This window comes from Prenolepis imparis, unplaced genomic scaffold (genome assembly GCF_030444845.1).
Source record: "Prenolepis imparis isolate NDT839.2.m4 unplaced genomic scaffold, iyPreImpa1.0 SCAF_2, whole genome shotgun sequence".
Classification (NCBI taxonomy): Eukaryota; Metazoa; Arthropoda; class Insecta; order Hymenoptera; family Formicidae; genus Prenolepis; species Prenolepis imparis.
This window is the reverse complement of record NW_028141160.1, coordinates 22,979,571-22,999,488: the sequence shown is the minus strand read 5'-3', so window position 1 is coordinate 22,999,488 and position 19,918 is coordinate 22,979,571. Positions and strand designations below refer to the sequence as shown.

Here is a 19,918-nt window from a genome sequence, read left to right as displayed (position 1 = left end):
ATGGAACGACGATCCTACCTGTTTTTATCGATCCTGGCAATCGATCGAGCTCTAACCGATTCGGGGTAGAGCGTGCTTTCATCGAGTATTGTCTAGCAACGTTCAATAAAATTCAATCCTTTTCCGTCGAAAGTACGACCTTCGGTAACAATAATAAGAAATCACGGGATATCACGCGAACACGCGATGAATCCATCCGCGGCACAAATGGAAACCGACGCATTAATGTGTACTCGACGCATTCGTAAATGTAACGAGCCATTTGCAACTCACGACAATGTCGTGTTTTGAGTAACTTAGTTTCCCCTTCAGGATAAACCTTCGAGATACTGACAATGAGTCCTCTTACCAACATCAAGATATACTCGTTGGGAGAGTTATATTATTTAATTATGTAATATAGTATTATATCATTTGTGTAATATATATATGATTTATTTTATGCTCGAGAGATAATATTTATATCGCATTTTAACATAAGTGAATAAATATACCCGTTAAAATTAAAGATAAATATTCCCAGATTACAAAATTCGAGAATATAATTAGATTTGCCGATTGTTTACACGACAGAATTCGATCGAATAAATCCCGAGATAAACAATACTCGTTATATATCGTACGAAAATGAGCGCTAAATGTAAAGTAAATTAATTCATTTTGTCACCGCGAAAAAATATATTATAACGCAATAAATTATAACAGAATAAATTCATGCAGAATATACTATTTTTTGTATTTATAATTAATTGTTAATTATAAATGATTGATGTATTATTACTACAGTTTATTATTTTAATTGCGTTTAATTACTGTAATTACTTTAATTGATCGTGCAATTTGTGTTTTATTACGCAATCCAATCCAGACGACAAATTACATTTATATCAATCAGCTAAAAATTAGAAACAAAAATTAAAAATTAAAAATTAAATACATATATATATGACTCTAATATCGTTAGATATTATGTTTCTTTTTTTTCTAATTTGAAATTTTTTAATCTAGCCCGTTGAAATTTACATTTGTGTTTCATTGGGAGCCTTACTAAATTCTTACAATTAGTTGGAATTTTTTAATTTCAGTTCTTTAAATATTATGGCGTAAGGGAACAAATTGCGCGTTTTGTAATATTTTAGTAAAAAAACATTATAACAGAATAAATTAAATAAGCGCATAAAGATAAAATATTGTATATATATAAAACTATTGAGATACATTTTCTCTGTAAATTCGTTTTCGAATCATATATTGCCATTATGAAAAATTATTTCGAAATATAAAAGGATCTTAAAAGGCTTCTCTCTCTTTCTCTTTCTAGATTTACTTCTCTCCTCGAATTGAGAAAAAGATCTCCGTGGAAAAAACAACGCGACGAGATTGGATTCGGTAATTGTCTGGCAGGCATGTCACCAGACATGGCCTGGATCCCTGCGAACGACACAGAGTCGCTGGTCGACGATAATTACGTGTTGAACGTATTGAACCACATTAACGATCTGAACGAGTCGCTTAGCACCGAGCAGTTCGAGTGTCTCGAGCGTGAGCATCAGGATCAAAACAGGAAGCAGGAGCGATTGGAATGCGAAGTGAACTGGGACACTATATTGTGCTGGCCACGAACGCTTCCCGGCAGCCTGGCTACCATCCCTTGCTTCGACGAGCTCAACGGAATACCCTACGATAACACACGTGAGTACACTTCATGTGTCACTTTCACGTATAATCGACGCGTCAGAATGATCGGAGACTGTTTTCAATAGCAAAGCTACGTAGCTCAATGATCGGTATAACGTTTAAGGCTCCTGGGTGCTCACCGCGGTCATATTGGAATTGTGACGTCAGAAGCGAGAAATAACACGTTGAGATGTTTTAGATGCCATTTCTAAATAAAAACATATTTGCATAAAATAACACGTAAGATCTCTTTAATACACTTCTAAAAAACGCCGAAAATTATTATTTTCTTTTGACAGTCAATCAACAACCGTAAAATGATCGAGATATCAAACTTTGACATGCGGAATGACTGCGCATGTGCAAAGACCAGACGGACTGGGCCTCGTAATATTACATTTTACAGCTGTTGATTGATTATAAAGGGAAAAGGATAGTTTTCGGCGTTTTTTAGAAGTGTATTAAAGAGATCTTAAGTGTTATTTTATGCAAATATGTTTTTATTTAGAAATATGGCATCTAAAAATTTTTTGCGTGTGTTTTCTCGCCTCTGACGTCACGATTCCGACATGGTCGGCAAGGTACCAGGAGCCTTAATGAAAAAAAAAATAGTTGCTGGAAAAGAAAAACAGTAATTCAAAGCAAAATGGAAAAGGAAATATTTCGCAAATAAACGATCCTCTCTTTAAGATAACCGTATCATCTCTTTAAGACAAACCCGTGTATTTTCAATTCGTTCTCAGATAAAAAGTTCAGAATCCATTTGATACGCACTACACCGCGTCGGGATGAGATCTCTCGTGTTTCTAGGTCGGAACGTGATCGCATTTTTATTTTAACCCGAAATGTACAACGTCAGAAAACGATGTTTTGCGTATTTGTATTATCATATAAAGTGTTCCAATAACTTTCCGTCGCGCAGTCTCGGGGAACACGTAATCAGAAATATGTAAGAAAGATCTCAGAACATAATATTAAAAGTATTTCAATCTGTAATGTACACGTTATGACGTGTACATTTTTCTTCTTTTATTTCTTGATATTTTTCTTGAGGTCAAACATACACGGAGAGAATTTTCTCTTAGAATTTACCCTAAAAATCATGGGACAATATGGTATGGAAAGAATTTTATGAGAATTTCTCTGATTAATATTTATCACAATAAAAATAATAATATCTGTCACAATAAAATATAAAACATGTTTGATTAATTTTACTAAACTGCATGGTAAAATTACTCAAACATGTTTTATATTTTAACGTGTAGATATTATTATGTTTATTGTGATTAATATTAATCAAAGAAATTTTCATAAAATTCTTTCCATACCATATTGTCCCACGATTACCATGATTTTCGGGGTAAATTCTAAGAGAAAATTCTCTATACCTTTTGGTGAAATCCATTAAGTAAATATTATGTTAAAAGCGATAATGGAATTACTAATTTTCTGCTTCTCACACAGAGCAGATTTATTATCAAATATAGATTTTACACGTGGAGTTCTGTGTTTAAAATTTTCGCTGATCGAATCTTCAGTTTAATTGACGGATTAAGATCTTATTTCGATGCAGACGCAGGCACCCTTCATTTGATCGAAGTTCGTTAAGTAAGTCAACTAATATGACCTGTTCGAAGTAGGATCTATGCAAGTCTAGTTTCAGCACCCAGATTTGATTAAAGCGATCTCTCTTCTATTGACGAAGTTCAATTAAAGTTTGCCACATCAAAAAAAGTAACTTTTGTTCAGTAACGCGTAAATATTTAACGATATTTGAAGGTATAGCTAAAACTTTCTTCTCGCACAGTATAAAATTTATCCATCTTGTGAGAAGACAGAAATATTGTATTTGATTGTGTAAAAATATTTTGCCTTTTTTTTCTATTATTTATGCAATATATCTCTCTGTGTTTCTTGATTATTTTAATTAAATAGATATTTAAATAGATTAAATAGATTAAAAGATTAATTAAATAGATTATTTAAAAATAGTAATAGATAAATTAAATAGATTACTTAAATAGATTAAATAGAACTTAACCTAACCCTAACCCCTTTAAAATTTGGACTCGGAAATGCTTTTGATTAAAGTGAACATTCATAATTTTCAAAGTCAGTCTATGCATTTTTTTCCCAATGAACTATATAAATTCAGATTCGTTGTCCATCATTGTTCTTTGACTTTAAAGAGCAGATTATTTTGGGACTCGCAGACACATTTCGTTAATACTTATTTGCCCATGATAGACGTCTGGAAATAGAACGGCCGGAAATAAAGGGTAGGAAGGGCTAGGGCGGTACAGAACTCGTAAAATATAAAAGCTCTTCCCTTCGTTCTCTACGAGTTGGAGATGCAGCGACTGGAAACAGAGAGAATTAAGGCCGGTAACGGCGACCAAGACTTGACGAGGCAATACAAAGTTTTAATTTGGCTCTGGTTCCAGCCAATAAAATCCGCCCGACTTTATCATTCGTTCATCCGATTTAAAGTGATTTAAAGTTTTCTTTTTTTTTGCGTACGTGAGACGCCTACCTGATCCCTTAAAAACTTAAACGAATTATTTCTCTCGATCTTGCGATATCTCTTTTTATCAAGAAAATAACTTTCCAAATCGAGGAATTATTCTCTTGCTTTATAAATAATATAATTGTCCAATTAAATAATTCCAATCACAAAACAATATGATTATATCGCCTCCTTTCGCTATCTCGAACTTTACTCGAATTATCTCCGAGAAAGGAAATTAGATTAGCTTCCATTAATGTGAGGGAGAAACAATCGGGGGATTAAGGTTGTACGGTTTATCCTCTACGTGATGCAGATACGTAAAACAGTCGAATAAAATGTTGTGCTAACAAATCGCGAAGGAGATTGGGCGATAAAGCCAAGGCTTCGGAAATATCAATTTTAATTAAAGCGTTAGCTCACACAAGCACATTGTTTGTTTTCTCCTTAGATGTAAACTTTGATAGCTCTATCTATCTAAATCGATCCATTCGTCTGTGTATCTTGTAGTTGATACTATATAATTTTGGTTTAGTTTTCGATCTCTTTCTATCTCGTGCACCTCAAATTTAGGTGAGAATGGCATGATAGATATAAATATATACATATATATATATATATAGATTATCAGAGAGAATAAAAATGCAATATAAGAAGCAATATGAATAAAAAACGTGAATATAAGAGAAATGTATTTCGATTTTGCTGAAGCCCCGCAAATCATACCCGGAATGTTAGGTAACAAATGTATTTGCGTAGTGCAGTATTTTTTTATCGAACTCTGAAAAGATTTCTCTCCGTAACACATAAGATCGCATTATTTATTTTTTTCTTAAAAGTTAGAAAATAATAGATTGTTATTAGAATCTCATTATGCGTGTCATAATTAATAATTGTAGTAAAACATTTACTTTTTTTTTTTAAGTATAAGCACGTATAGAAAAAAGATTTAAAAAACCTATTTATAACTAAAAGCACATTATATTTGCGATACAATCTTGCTCTAAAAATAGAACAGCAGTCATTAACGATAAAAATACAAACAACGTATACTATAATAGCTGGATGATAACAAGGTGTTCGCGATAAAATGACTAACTAAACAGCCTCGTTCCGACTAAAGCAAATAATAGCTTTTTAACACGAAGGGGACAAAGCTTATCGCGAGCATCGAAGAAGTCCGAGTCAATACCGAGTAATACATAGTATATGTGTCGCGGCTTGTAAAAAGGGGAGTCTTTGACACGACTAATATATATAACGATGCGCGAGGGGAGGAAATGTCATAAGCTGAGAGCCGCATGCGCTCGCGTATTTCAAGGAATATTGAATGTCAATTCATGCTAAATTGGGCATCGATGTATAGCCGCATTTCAATATACACTAAATGAATATTATATCGCGGATCGCGTATTAATGGCGGATTCATCAGGGATTTATCTGTCTAAACGATTATTTATATTATAACATCGATCATCGAAGAATCTAATTACGAATTTAATTCTCCAATAATATACCAGGTGTCCCATTTTAAAGGACCCACTCAAATATCTCATTGTCAGAAACTGCGTTAAATCGAAAAATGTTTCCTACAAAAGTTGTAGGGTTTCGAGGGGGACATAACATAGTAATATTCATTTGACCTTGGGCGGCGTCTCCAAGGTTAGTGAAGGTTAACCTTAAGTGAAGGTGAGAATGAATTTTGAAGAAAATAAAAAAATGCTTCAGACAAAAGTTGTTCAAATTAATTAGTAGAAAAAGATGTTATAATAAAAAATATGGGTTTCCATTTAAAAAATTTATTCTCACCTTCACTTGACCTTGGAGACGCCGCCCAAGGTCATATGAATATTACTATGTTATGTCCCCCTCGAAACCCTACAACTTTTGTAGGAAACATTTTTTGATTTAACGCAGTGTTTCTGAGATATTTGAGTGGGTCCTTTAAAATGGGACATAATTAGAGGTATAATTAGAGAATTAAATTATATATATATTTCTATAAAAAGTTTTCACAATTTTTAGCATATTTTTAAAAAGACAGAAATGTAGCAATTAGCAGAAGTTGATTTCTTCTAAAAATATATCTTTAATTAAATTATAAAAATATGTACGGATATATTTTTATAATCTAATTAGAAGATATTTTTAGAAGGAGTCACTTCAGCTAATTGCTGCATTACATCTGATTTTTTAAAAACATGCTAAAAATTGTCGTGAGAACTTTTCTAAGAGTGTTTCTGGAACAGTCACAATTCTAATCCGATTAAAGCAGAGAGAAGCTCTCTCCTCTCTCTCTCTCTCTCTTTCTTTCCCTTTTCACGATAAAAGTGGAACAATTAAATGCACTATAGGATGTTTCGTATCGCTTTGTAAAATTCCTGAGATGGAAACCCTAATTATATTATGAGCATAAATTTCTGCTCAATCTCGACATGATATGCGTATATGTGAATAAATGCCCTTTTTCAAAGATCTAATTTTTTAATAATAAAGAACAAATAAAATAGAAAATATATAAAGTCAGAAAAGTATCGAAGAGAGAAACCAATAAAGAAAGGAAGAAGCAATGGAAAAAAAAGGAAGAGGAAAAGGGTGGGAAAAGAAAAAATACGAAAATACAAAACTGTAAAGTAAGAAAGAAACGAGAAGAAAAATAGAAAAATATAAAGGCAAGAAGGAAAAGTAAAGAAGAAACGGGGGGGGGGGGGAATCAATAACAATTTAAAAAATGAAAGAAAGACAACATACATGATAAATATATAAAAAAGTTAAAGATAAGAAAGAATGACAAAGTAGGAAAAAAGATGTAAAATTCGTTCACTTTTGTTTAAAATATGATATGAAATATAAAAATATGAATTAAATAAAATTGAATGTTATTGTAAATTAATAAACTTTATGATACAACACTTACTGATGATTAATTCTACACATGGACACATGTTTTAATATCTTTAAAAAGATTGGTAAAACATTTTGATTAAACAATATATGTAACAGCAGAATATATTTTTCTATATTTATACCAAAAAATATACATACACAACATATATATATTATATTTACTTTGTTTTATAATTCTATTTATGCCATTTTATATTCATTCATTTTATATTCATGTGACTAAATAATTTCCGAGAAAAGGTTTTTATTTCTGGATATAAATCGAATAGCGCTGTTAAATCAGATATCGCCGACATAATTTCCCCATAAAATAGAAAACTACGGATACTTACTAGAGAGTAAAAAATTACGACTGAATTTTCTCAAGGTTATAACAATTAACTCTCGCGAAATTCAAGCTAAGGAAGAAGAGGAAAAATTGCATATATAAATTATCTATAATAAATGATTAATTCGAGCAAGATAGATAAAAGTTTGCAAGTTTAAAAAACGAATGACTTGATATTTTTAATTGTTCTTTTTCTCTTTTTTACAAAATTTTTTTTTTAAACCCGAATAAATGTTTTCAATTTGAGCGTAACCTCTTGCATTCTCGATCAATGTAGGGACTTTGTAAATATTCATCGACAATTTGTTCATTCATAAATATTCTCTTGAATAAATGTAACAACGAAAATGACTAGCTTAGCGATGGTGTTTAAGAATTTTGCAAGAAAAAATCTAAAGAAAACCTTGCAATTTTTTAAAATTATTTTTTTACAAAGCTGAAATATTATTCACGGGAAAAAGTATCTATCAATTCACGTCGACAAATCATATCAATATCCTTCTTTCATATCAATATGTTATATCTGAATGAGAGAATACATATGAAAGAATTGACATGAATTGCAAGTTCTTTGTTCATAACATAAAAAATATATGTTACAAATGTGTGATGTGACGTTTCGAGGGAATATTTGTCAGAGAGATTTTCGTTGGCTAGTGTTTCGGTTGATTTTTAACACGAATTAATTTATCTTTCTCGGACCGATTTTGAAACGCAATTCTCCCTAATTCTATATAATTATTGCTTCACACAAATGCTAGGCAAGGATGACGAAATTAAAAAGCACCAACAATTTTGAAAAAGCATAAACAAATAACATTTGCATAATATTCTCTTTTTTCTTTTATATATCTTGTTTTCATGCGCTTTTATTAATAAGCATTTTCCGATTCACATAAAAGCAATTTTCTTGTTTTTTATTTTAGAATTTTATTTTTAAAAAATTTTGATATTAAGTTATTATTTATACATGAAAATTAATTCCTTTATTATATTATAGTTTAAAATATTAAAATATAAACAAATTTTTTTTACTTCGGTAAAAAGTGTGCTTAAAATATTTTACGCTCTACATGATACAAAAAGATGTCAGTTTATACTATAAATATACTATATAATATAGACATTCTTCAATGTAAATAAGTATTTAATGATTTTTTCGTATAGAGTAAGTTACAATAAAAGTTACTCGAGATCGTAAAGTTGGATCGAGTTAATTGAGACTGCAAATCATTAGATGTTTGCAGTAGCTAAAAATAAATTCTCGTTTTCGACATATCACAAGCGGACTTTTCCCCGTAATCTTTTATGAATGCTAATCGGTGATTGGTCGAGTTTCTAATATCGAAGAACTCTTTAGAAAAACCGCTCGGTAAGCGGATTTCATCTCCTATAATATCGAGTGCTTTTGTCGGAACGTAAAACGTTTTTGTATTGCACGTACTTTCGCTTCCTATATAATAGTCCATCATTTCGAGCTATTTTCGAAAGAATTGATATAGACCGCTTTTAGTTGCGCGATATTAATGAGGGAGAATCTTGAGAGAGTGAATTTATTCTGGCGAAAAAATAAAGGCACAATGATAGCCGAATATATACTTGAGAGCAAGCCAGAAAAATGATTCGCAATATATGCAGGGTTGATAGTTTCGTGATTACGTCAAAACGGAACATGACTTCAAAATATCGAACAAAGAGCATATTCGCGGCAGCGAATGCTGCTCACGTCTCTCTCAAGAGAGATGAACGGAACCAGCAACTAGGTATTCATACAAAAGTTGAATTAAGAATTTCTGCTTTGCAAAATGTTCTGCATGGAAGCGAAATTAATAAATAGACACACACAAATAAACTCATTGAAATAAAAACGAATGAAAACACGAGTACATGCTAATACAAGTCATTATTAGTATTATATATTTAAATCTTATTAAGGCTCCTGCCTCCTTTCCGACCATGTCGAAATCGTGACGTCAGAGGTGAGAAAACACACGCTAAAATTTCTTAGATGCCATTTCGAAATAAAAAAATATTTCGATGAAACAGCACTTCAGATGGCTTTAGCACACTCTTAAAAAACCCCGAAAACTATCCTTTCCCCTTTATAATCAATCAACAGCTGTAAAATGTAATATTATGAAGCCCAGTCCGTCTGGTCTTTGCACATGCGCAGTCATTCCGTATGTCAAAGTCTGACATCTCGATCATTTTACAGATGTTGATTGATTATAAAGGGAAAAGGATAGTTTTCGGGGGTTTTTAAGAGTGTGCTAAAGCCATCTGAAGTGCTGTTTAATCGAAATATCTTTTCATTAAAAAATGGCATCTAAGAATTTTCAGCGTGTGCTTTCTCGCCTCTGACGTCACAATCCAATATGGCCGCGATGAGCACCCAGGAGCCTTAATTAATATTAATGATAGAGTTAATCCAAGTTTTCGCCCAAAATTTCTTATCGCTTTCTATAAAAAACATATAGAAATTAAAATAAAATATAGAACATTGTTAACACATATTTGTAATCATTTTATTACGAGTAAGTTTGTTTAACAGGATTATTGATTTGTTTCATGGTTTATTATACGATTTAGAAAATTATACATATGCGTGAAAATTATATGAATGTTTTATGTACAATTACATGAATCTTTTTTAATAATTTATATATATTTGATTTGACGTTTCACATAACTTAGGGTTAGTTTGTAATTGCAAAAGATCTAGAATTTATAATCATACGGATTATTTTTAAAATGATTTCTATTTAAATAATTTATAATTTGTGAAATTTATTCGTCGTTTCGTTGCACCAGACAACCTTGAAGATGCGCTCACGCGGAATTTGCCCTTAAAACACCCATTGTATTCTTGCCAAAATCGAGAATGTCGACAATCGTAATTGGATTTGTGTCTTATCGCGAGTGGAGCGGTCAATCGAAAATCGATTCGACGCGATTGTGAAAGCGAAGGAACTAACGTTGAAAAAATTCAGTGCGAAAATGAGTTTAGAGAGTGTAGGTACCATCGATAGAATTTAAAAATCGTAACCCAATTTGTTCCGACAAGCCCAAGTAGAAGCGGAATTGGAGAAGGAGTTCACGTGTTGATTTCTGTGACGTGCTCGACGAAGCGCGAATTATTCCGCGAAATGCCGCTTGAGACAGCATTAATACCCTATAGTTGTTCTGCTTCGCATGCATTTTCCGCTGACGATGTGTGTACATACGTGAGCGCACCATCAATTTGCATATTCAAAACTCCAAAGTTATATGCATGTGCAGCTGAAATCCACCATATCGAAATGCTCGCTTATCGTATGATTGTGGATTAAAAAGATAATCCAAAATAATATCGCGTAATCTGTCATTGATCTTTTAATTTAACTTTTCGCATTATTATTACATTATTTTTATTCAACACTTAGTTGAAGATTAATTTATTTAAAATTAAATTTTTGTTGGTTACAAAAATGATACGTTAATTATCGATAATTAATTTTTTTTTCAATAACGAGAAAAATTATTTCCATTTTTGTTAAAATTTCACAGCAGAGAATCAAACGCGACGTCCGAATTATTATTACAGTGGAAAAATTTATTTTTAATCGAATATATGTATGCACGAATATGAAAACATCCCCATCACAAAAGATTGTATCTCTCTCGAGGATTTTCTGCGGTTCGATGGGGGCGATAATTGGTTTACGCGCGGATCGAGAGGTTTGATCTACCATTGCCGTCGCCTGAGGTTGGCTCGAAAAGAGCTCCGAGAACCATTGGGGATTGTTTTAGAAGCATTCCCGATGACGGTACGGAAAGAGCGACGCGCTCAAACCTCTGCCTCGAGTTAAATTAATTAAAACATTACGCTTTCTCGCGGTTAACGAAGTCGTCTGCATGATACGCAGAATCATGTTAGTTATATATCCTGTTATAAGGCATGAAAATGCATAGGAGAGACCGTGAGGATATTTTTTTTTTCTCTTTGTATCTGGATTCAATATAAATGATCATAGAAGAGTATTCGTTTATACACACAAGTGAGATCCAATTCGAGTATCGATATATGGATCCGTAACGTGCTTTACTATGTCTATCGACGTGGCCTTTTGCTTTTGTCAGGCAATTTGCGAAATCGAATTACAGATAAAAAAAACTTGGAAACGTTTATTCGAAGATATTAGATTTTTTCAGTTAACATTGGAAAAAGCGAGATCTTTTATAATAGAATTATTTTATATATAATTTTATAATATATATATTTTATAATATATATATATATATATATTTATATATTTATATTTATAATATATATATATATATATTTATATATTTATATTTATAATATATAATTTAAAATTATATACTATAAATATATAATATATAATATAAAATTTTTCGATAATACAAGTATCAGTAATTATTTTTAATTGATTTTATAACGACTATATCAAATAAATTATTAGTGTAATATTTCCCAATAATAGAAGAATCAATCATTTTTTTCTGTAATATTTTCACATGACAACAAATAATTATTATCTCTTGTTCGATGATTTCATGATAACTATTATCTTTTATTAAATAAAAAATAATCCTTATTATTTTTCAAAAATCTTATATCATCGCTGTTACTTTTATATTAAAAATAAATTCCGTATATACCAATCTTTTTTTCAAAAACACATTGATCGGGAATAATTCACTCATATTTTTTTATGCACATTAATTATAGTTATTCATGTTTTAATTTCTAGTTAATTAACTTTGACTGCTTGGCAATAATTACTGCTGCATTGCAATATCCAACACACAAACGCATACAACCTACGTATGTATGTACACGAGTATGCATCAGCGCTCGTATTAAAGGTCCTGTTTGTGGAAAGATTTACGATTGTTTACTGATTTACACATTTCAATTACTCTATACCGACCGACATTCGACTAGCTTTAATAAAGCTCACCGTGTATAAACGCGGCATGCTGTTTGCATATTTGCAAATTTGCATACAAACGTCCATTGCATTATTTTTCGCTATACATATATACGTGCATTTTATAATCACTACTACTATTTTTATAAAAATAAAATATGTGATGTATGAGTGTGCAAACCAAAATTTTTAAAAATTACTTTAAACTAATATTATAGTAAGAATATTATTTATATAATAATTTTCTAACTAATATTAGTTTATAGTTAATATCAATTTTTAAAAAAATTGATTCACACATATATAGGATATCTTGTAACTGTAGTGGTACAAAAAATTGAGAGAAAAATGAAACGTGCAGAAATAAATCGAAAAGATAGAAAAAATATTTTTTTACGAAGTTTTTAAGTTCTATTTCTGAAAAAAATAGTTTATATATATATAGAAATTGTGAAAGATTAGTAATAAAATTTCACGCCTTTTTCAAATTAATATGTTTACTATTGAATGATCTTATCTCGTTGAATCTTGACAGCGATGTATTTAACGAGATTCGAAGAGAAATATTTTTCTATTCAGCAATTAGCAACCGACATCTTTGGGATATCTTGAGCTCATCGTATTATCGCGTCAGCGATTAACGTATTTGTTATTCGCATGCATCGGAATGCACGTGCGGACACACATATTGTAATTTATTTTCAACAACCATGCGCGATCAAATTAACGGTATCCTGACCGGGTAGTCCATTCGTCAGTAATTATTCAACGGCCCTTAATTGCCTGTACGCGCAGTCACGTGCATCTGTATTTATATCCCCGGATCTAACGCGTGTAATTACGTTATCGTGCGCCGATGGATCTACGATTAATAATTCGTCGTGTTCTTTAATCTAGAACTCGACTCTTTGTGTGACCTAAATTCTCAAAGGGCGATGCAGTTTAGGATGACCGAAAAGGAATAATATTCAGATATTTTATATTAAAGAATTAATATGATATCTTCTAATAAATTTGAATGATATTTAAAAATTTTGTGCGATACGTCATCGGCAGTAACTATCAAAAAATATGATTAAAAGATATAAAAAATACTGTAAAACTTTAGAAAAATAAATTTCTACCGAAACTTTATACGAGAAAAAATTAATTTTATTTTTGATACTATTTTCCAGTGATTTCTCATCAAAGTTCATTCAACTCTTTCTAATCTATTTATCCAGTGCAACTTTTATTTGAGTAGAGATCGTCGAGTATTTTAATTAACGCTTTGCTGTGATCTTTCTTCAGTCATTTGCGACTTTTATTCGCACAATATGATTAGATAAGGTATGTTACGTTATTTAAGGCAATTTCGCTAGAATCGAGATGCCCGCGGACGTTGTTAAGATTGATAAGACTACAAATTATAACTTCTCATTGAAAGGTTCAAAATCATCTCGCAAAATAAAAAGTAAACGAATGAATATACATATATATGAAATTGGTCTAATAAAAAAAAAAGGAAACATTTTATCTAATTATATGTAATTACAATTTACGTGCAACTAGATAGCAAAATGTTTTCCTTGAAATAATTGATGCAGAACTTGAAAACAACAAAAAAAACTTATATAGAAATATTTTCCATTATCATAGCATTCCGTTTAAAAAAATTAACATAAGTTAGAAAGCTTAATTAAATTAAATTATTATTAAATTTTATTATTAATGTGTAAAACAATACTTTTCTTTTTTAACTTTAAATAACTTTAAACTTTAAATAATAAAAACAGAAAATTATAATTATATTTTCTTCATAAAAAAATATAGTTATAATTTTCTGTTTTTATTATTTAAAGTTTTCCACGTTTATATATATAGATATATATATTTGACTTAATAGTATATCTAAATCTAGATATCATATTTGATATGACGAGTATCTGCTCGTACATATATGTCAGATAAATTTAGAACATTATGGAACAGACTGAATGAACTTTTTGAATTCAATAGTAACTCTTATTCAATCGATCCATCCGAGTTTATTGTTTTCACTGTTATTGCCGTAGAATGGAAGTGATATTTCCGTTAATAATGCAAATGATGCTTTGTATCCCATTCGCAAACAGATAACAAAGCGCGCCCTTTGATCCTCCCATCTCATGCCCGATACTATGACTTGATTATGAAATAATCAAAATACAGCGGCTCTTCAAAATCCCGCATATTTAATGAAAAATGTGTCGTGTTATAAATGTTTCACCGTTAACTTAATTTCTCTTTGCTGCGCGAAATTCGTCTAATTTAGGAAGAGGGATCCTTTATGTAAATGCAAGAATATTTAATGTATGTATATGTATATATTAATTTATGTATATATACAGGGTGTCCCATTTTAAAGGACCCACTCAAATATCTCAGAAACACTGCGTTAAATCGAAAAATGTTTCCTACAAAAGTTGTAGGGTTGGGCATAACATAGTAATATTCATATGACCTTGGGCGGCGTCTCCAAGGTCAAGTGAAGTAAATTTTTTATATAACATCTTTTTCTACTAATTAATTGGAACAACTTTTATGTGAAGCATTTTTTTATTTTTTTCAAAATTCATTCTCACCTTCACTTAAGGTTAACCTTCACTAACCTTGGAGACGCCGCCCAAGGTCAAATGAATATTACTATGTTATGTCCCCCTCGAAACCCTACAACTTTTGTAGGAAACATTTTTCAATTTAACGCAGTGTTTCTGACAATGAGATATTTGAGTGGGTCCTTTAAAATGGGACACCTGGTATATATATATATATATATATATATATATATATATATATATCTTTTATATGTTTAAATTAATTCCGAAACATGAAGCACGCGCTCATTAAAAGTTTTCGCAAATTATATTAATATCTCGAGGAAAGAACACGCGTAAAGAAGAAAAATAAAGAGAATAACTAATGTTGAATATGTTTAAGGAACGTAAAGTGAAGTCTTTTAAATAGACATGAGTCTCGACTAAAAATAAGGGAAGTAATAAATATACAATTTCGTGATGTACATTTTTTCATTAACGTAATATAATTTGTATCTTTTTTTCATTTTAATATGTTGAATAGTGATTTCTTATTGAAATTTGTTTTCTCATCTCGCCAAATTTCACAAAAAAAGCACCAGGTGAAATACACGGTATACTTTATCGTTGATTACGCAACAATCAAAATATGATCACATTTAATAACTATTTTTAATAATTATCGAATGATATAGTCTTAGCAAAAATGCCGATGATAGACGTCTGGAATAAAAAAAAGCAAGTGCGACACATTGATTGAATTAACGTTCTCTCGTAAATAACAATTAGCATTTTGATTCGAAGGAAGTAACGTGACATGATGATCGAGTTAATCGAACGCGAATATACAATCGCTTAATTTATTGTTTAATCTTCGTTAACCATGCACATTAATTTTTCAATTGTTTTTCTCCTTTATTTTTTTTTGTCCATGAAATATTAATGTGCAGATTGTGAAATCCGTGAATAAATGCACGCGCGTTTCGGAATTGTAAATTTGGTAAAGAAGCGGTTATATATAAATATATATATAAAATATATATATATATATAAATATATATATAAAATATATATATATATAAATATATATATAAAATAATCGCAAAATCTTATGAAAATGCAATAATAATTATCCGGGATAAAATTTTCGTACCGTATAAATTTCTGCTTGCTTTGATAAAAACAATTATGACGCTTATCGCGATAAAATTGAAAATTTTAAAAGAATTATATATTTTTTTGACAAATTTAATAATATTTCATTTCTTCTCTCATTAATTTTTTTACCCGAATTTCTCGTTTTCAATGAATAATTTTGCGAATTGAAAAGCAAGAATATACACGCTCGAAATTTATTTATTTAATCGTTGTTGACATTTACAATGCGGAAAATGCACCACACTCGTCTTTTGACCTAGAAATGACCATTTACATTGTAATCCTCTTATTACTCGGCAATTTAAAATTATATATATAGATACGTTGTTCTCGCAAAGTTGCTTTTCGATTTCGCAAATTTATCATAAATTTTATAAAAGCGCGATATGAACAATTCGAGTATTATAACAATTCGGACAGCTTACTCGGTCGTCTGTTCTTGTAAATTTCAAATCGCACATATATATTATCCAAAAAAAAAAAAAATAGATTTCTAAAGGATCAGATATATTATTTGACTATGAGCTATTATTTGCCTACATTTTGCTGGACAATATGCGCACCACGAGATGTATTGTACACGAGACTTGATCCTCTTAAACGATTGTCATCATGCAAAATGACCCTAATTTCTATGATAGCGATTGTCTGACAATGCGATGAAAACTGGCATAAGTGCGCGCAATTTCCCGACGAATATTTTCAGCACAGCGGAAATATCGCAAATGCGATAATGCCGCTTCGTGCATTAGCGTTAATTAATTTCCCCCATTCTCCCGTTCAAGATCTCTCGCCACATAACGAGACTTTTGCGAGCGCAAGATAGGAGAGAGTATCGTACCTTCTAATTAACGCGTCAAACTATTCCGAAGGAAAAATAGAGAGCTCCTCTTGTTACAGCGACGAAGTTCCCGCGGGTGTAATCCGTTCCCGAGGATGCAACTTTGAAGTTGCCAGTGATCTCGTTCCCTCGGGACGGAAACGTTAAACTAAAGACTCCGGAATAAGAATGAACTTGTAAGTGCGCGACTTGTGCAAGGCGCGCTTCAAATACGACATCGTGTTTTGCTCCGACGTGCTCGATATCAAATGGTAGATATAGAAGAATAAAAAAGCGAGACGTCAGTTCAACCTAGCACGAGTCATATCGCTAGCAAGATATCAATATTTAATTATCAATATTTAATTGAGCAATTGACGAAAGAGTGCATGTTTTAATTAGTTCAATTTTGATATTTAATATTCAAAGGGGATATATTTGTTTGAAGCAACAAAATGAGCAATTGGAGCAAAAACACAAGTTTGATATAGCGATTATTCTCATTTGAATTACATTTATGTGTATAAATTTTGAAAATTGAAAGAAAGAGAGAGAGAGAGAGAGAGAGAGAGAGAGACTCGAAAAATTCGGTATCGAAAAAAATAAAATTTTTAAAAATTATTACAACTTTTCCACACGATTATCTAGTATCCTGTACAACGCTGACGGTAGTTTCCACACTTGCAAAAATTAAAAAAAAAAAAGAAAAAAGAGACTGACGGAAGAATAATCGCGAAATCTTTTTCGTCTTCTCTATTCTTTGTCTCTCCAGGCGGTCGTAATTCGGAAAAAAAATCCGGACGATTCACCGCCAAGCGTTGTATATAACAAGAAAAACTCGTGGACCATTTGTTTCCTTGTCTCATGAGAAACACAGGGGATCGCTCAGATCGTCGACGATCTATCTTAAGGCCCAAGTGGAAAGCATTGCGTTCGAGTGGGACAAAGTGCGATGGCGGAAATCGTAAAGCGTGGTAGTTATTGATCGGTCGAGTTAAATCGATATATCGTTTATAGGCATATACGAAGGGTGAAAAATGTCCGAGTGAAGGAAAAAAAAACCGCGCATGTCAATATCAATCATAAATCATAGCCGACCAAGTGGTTTCGACGTAATCGAACGTTCGCGTGTCCTTATGAGGTCGATCTCTCTAGCAGATTGAAAAGGGGTCGAAATTCCCGATTTATTACTAGCTTCCTCTTCCTCCCTCCCCTCTCCCTCTCCTCCAGGGTACGAGGGTTTGAAAATTTGTGCTGGGGGCGGATACTATTTTTGCGAAACACGCCGAATGAATGAAATAACGTCCGCGATTGGATCCGAGAATCCTAATGGATTTCAATTTCCAACTCTCTGCCTACGTCTCACTCTGATAAATGTGTCAACATCTACGACCCGGAATGTTAAATCGACGGAGAGAGTATTGCGCTCGGCTCGGATAATGCACGTGGCGAATCGGTAAACGATTTACATCAAGGTAAAAGGTCAATTGGATATGCGCGCCCGCGCGCGTCACGTATAATTTATTCAGGAATATCGCAAGAACAAATTTTTTTTTTCCATTTTGCCTGAAAAAATATCGAGCATACAGATTAACATTTAAATTAATCAAATATATAAATCGTGCGGAAATTTTCTATATATTTAGTATAAATTTAATATAGAATTTTTTTTCAAATTAAGTTGGCACGCGGACATTTTCGATTAATATTTTGAAATTATTTTTACGAGGATATTAAATTATTATTAAATAAACAAATTATGATGATGATATATAACTGACACGGATATATTGTATGCGCGAAATTTTTTTTATATCGAAATACAAGACATAATAACCACCTCCGCTATTTCATTTTACGTTTCATTTTAAATGAACAAGACGAGATTGCGCTGAAATAACGCGGTTTATGAAAAATTTGAAACGTTCTGCACGCTATCACAATCATTTTCCCAAATTGCAATTTGAACGAAGCTTCTTCCTTTAAATTGAAGATTCTTCTTTCAAGTTGCAAAGAAAACGATTGGATTTAAAAATTTAATATTCCGTTTTCTGTCCCCCTCCCAATTTCCTTTCACACATACACAAAAACCATTAATTAGATCTCGTAAACAACATTACGCCTTAATTACCGCAAGCAACTACAACTCCATCGTTAATTTCATTACTGACAAAGTCCGTCTTGCAGACGGTATCTAAAATAGAAGGCAAAATAAAAATGCAAATGTCAACCTTTAGATGAATAAAATAAACTCATTACCAAGAGAAAAAATAAACCCATTAAAATTCTATTCTCGAAAGATTAAAAAATATAAATGCAAGTTTTACAGAAACTTTTTTTAAATAAAAGCTAATGCTTTTCACTTGATCTCTCTCTCTCTCTCTCTCTCTCTCTCTCTCTCTCTCTCTCTCTCTCTCTCTCTCTCTCTCTCTCTCTCTCTCTCTCTCTCTCTCTCTCTCTCTATTTCTCTCTCCATTTTTTTTTTACTTAAAATTTTATCACGAATAACGCGGTAGATGCGACGGAATTTTGGACGAGATCAAGTAATTCGTAATGTATCATCTTTCTGAAAGACGATGTTGCTGACAGAATAAATTGTTTTCCCTTTATCGAGTCTTTTATATACCATATTTGAATATTATTTGCATGTGTCTGCACTGTAAAGCTGGCTATATTAAATGCATGTACCTCCCGTTATGTACGTGCTTGAATTCACAAAAAAGGGAATTTGAGAATACTCGCGTTTATGAAAGCGTTTAAAAGCTGTGGGTTCAAAAACGAAAATTTTTAATAATACGTAATAACTTGGAGAAAACCGAAAATATTGCCATCGTTTACATTTTACCTGGTTTTTTTATTATCTATTTTTATTTACGTTAACAAATAACTAAAAAAAAGGAAGAAAGAAAAGAGAGCTCATATTTTTAATGATTCGTCGCTTTTGTGCAGAAAATCTTATGATGCATAATATAATATATATAATTAACCTTTCAATTTTTTAAATTAGTTATCAATATTAGTTTTACATAC

General features: G+C 31.4%; 1 protein-coding gene across 8 annotated transcripts in view; it reads left to right on the top strand.

Annotated features, from left to right (window-relative positions):
• Window positions 1–19,918, top strand: part of Dh44-r1 (Diuretic hormone 44 receptor 1) — a 69,138-nt gene that overhangs the window by 22,066 nt on the left and 27,154 nt on the right. For all 8 annotated transcript variants that reach the window (XR_014424797.1, XM_083032228.1, XM_083032231.1 and 5 more), the window contains one exon: window positions 1,322–1,692. Coding sequence is in view for 7 of the 8 variants with exons in the window: in XM_083032228.1 (XP_082888354.1) it covers window positions 1,407–1,692 (286 nt within the window). In the remaining variant the exon portion in view is untranslated. The remainder of the gene's footprint in view (window positions 1–1,321; window positions 1,693–19,918) is intronic.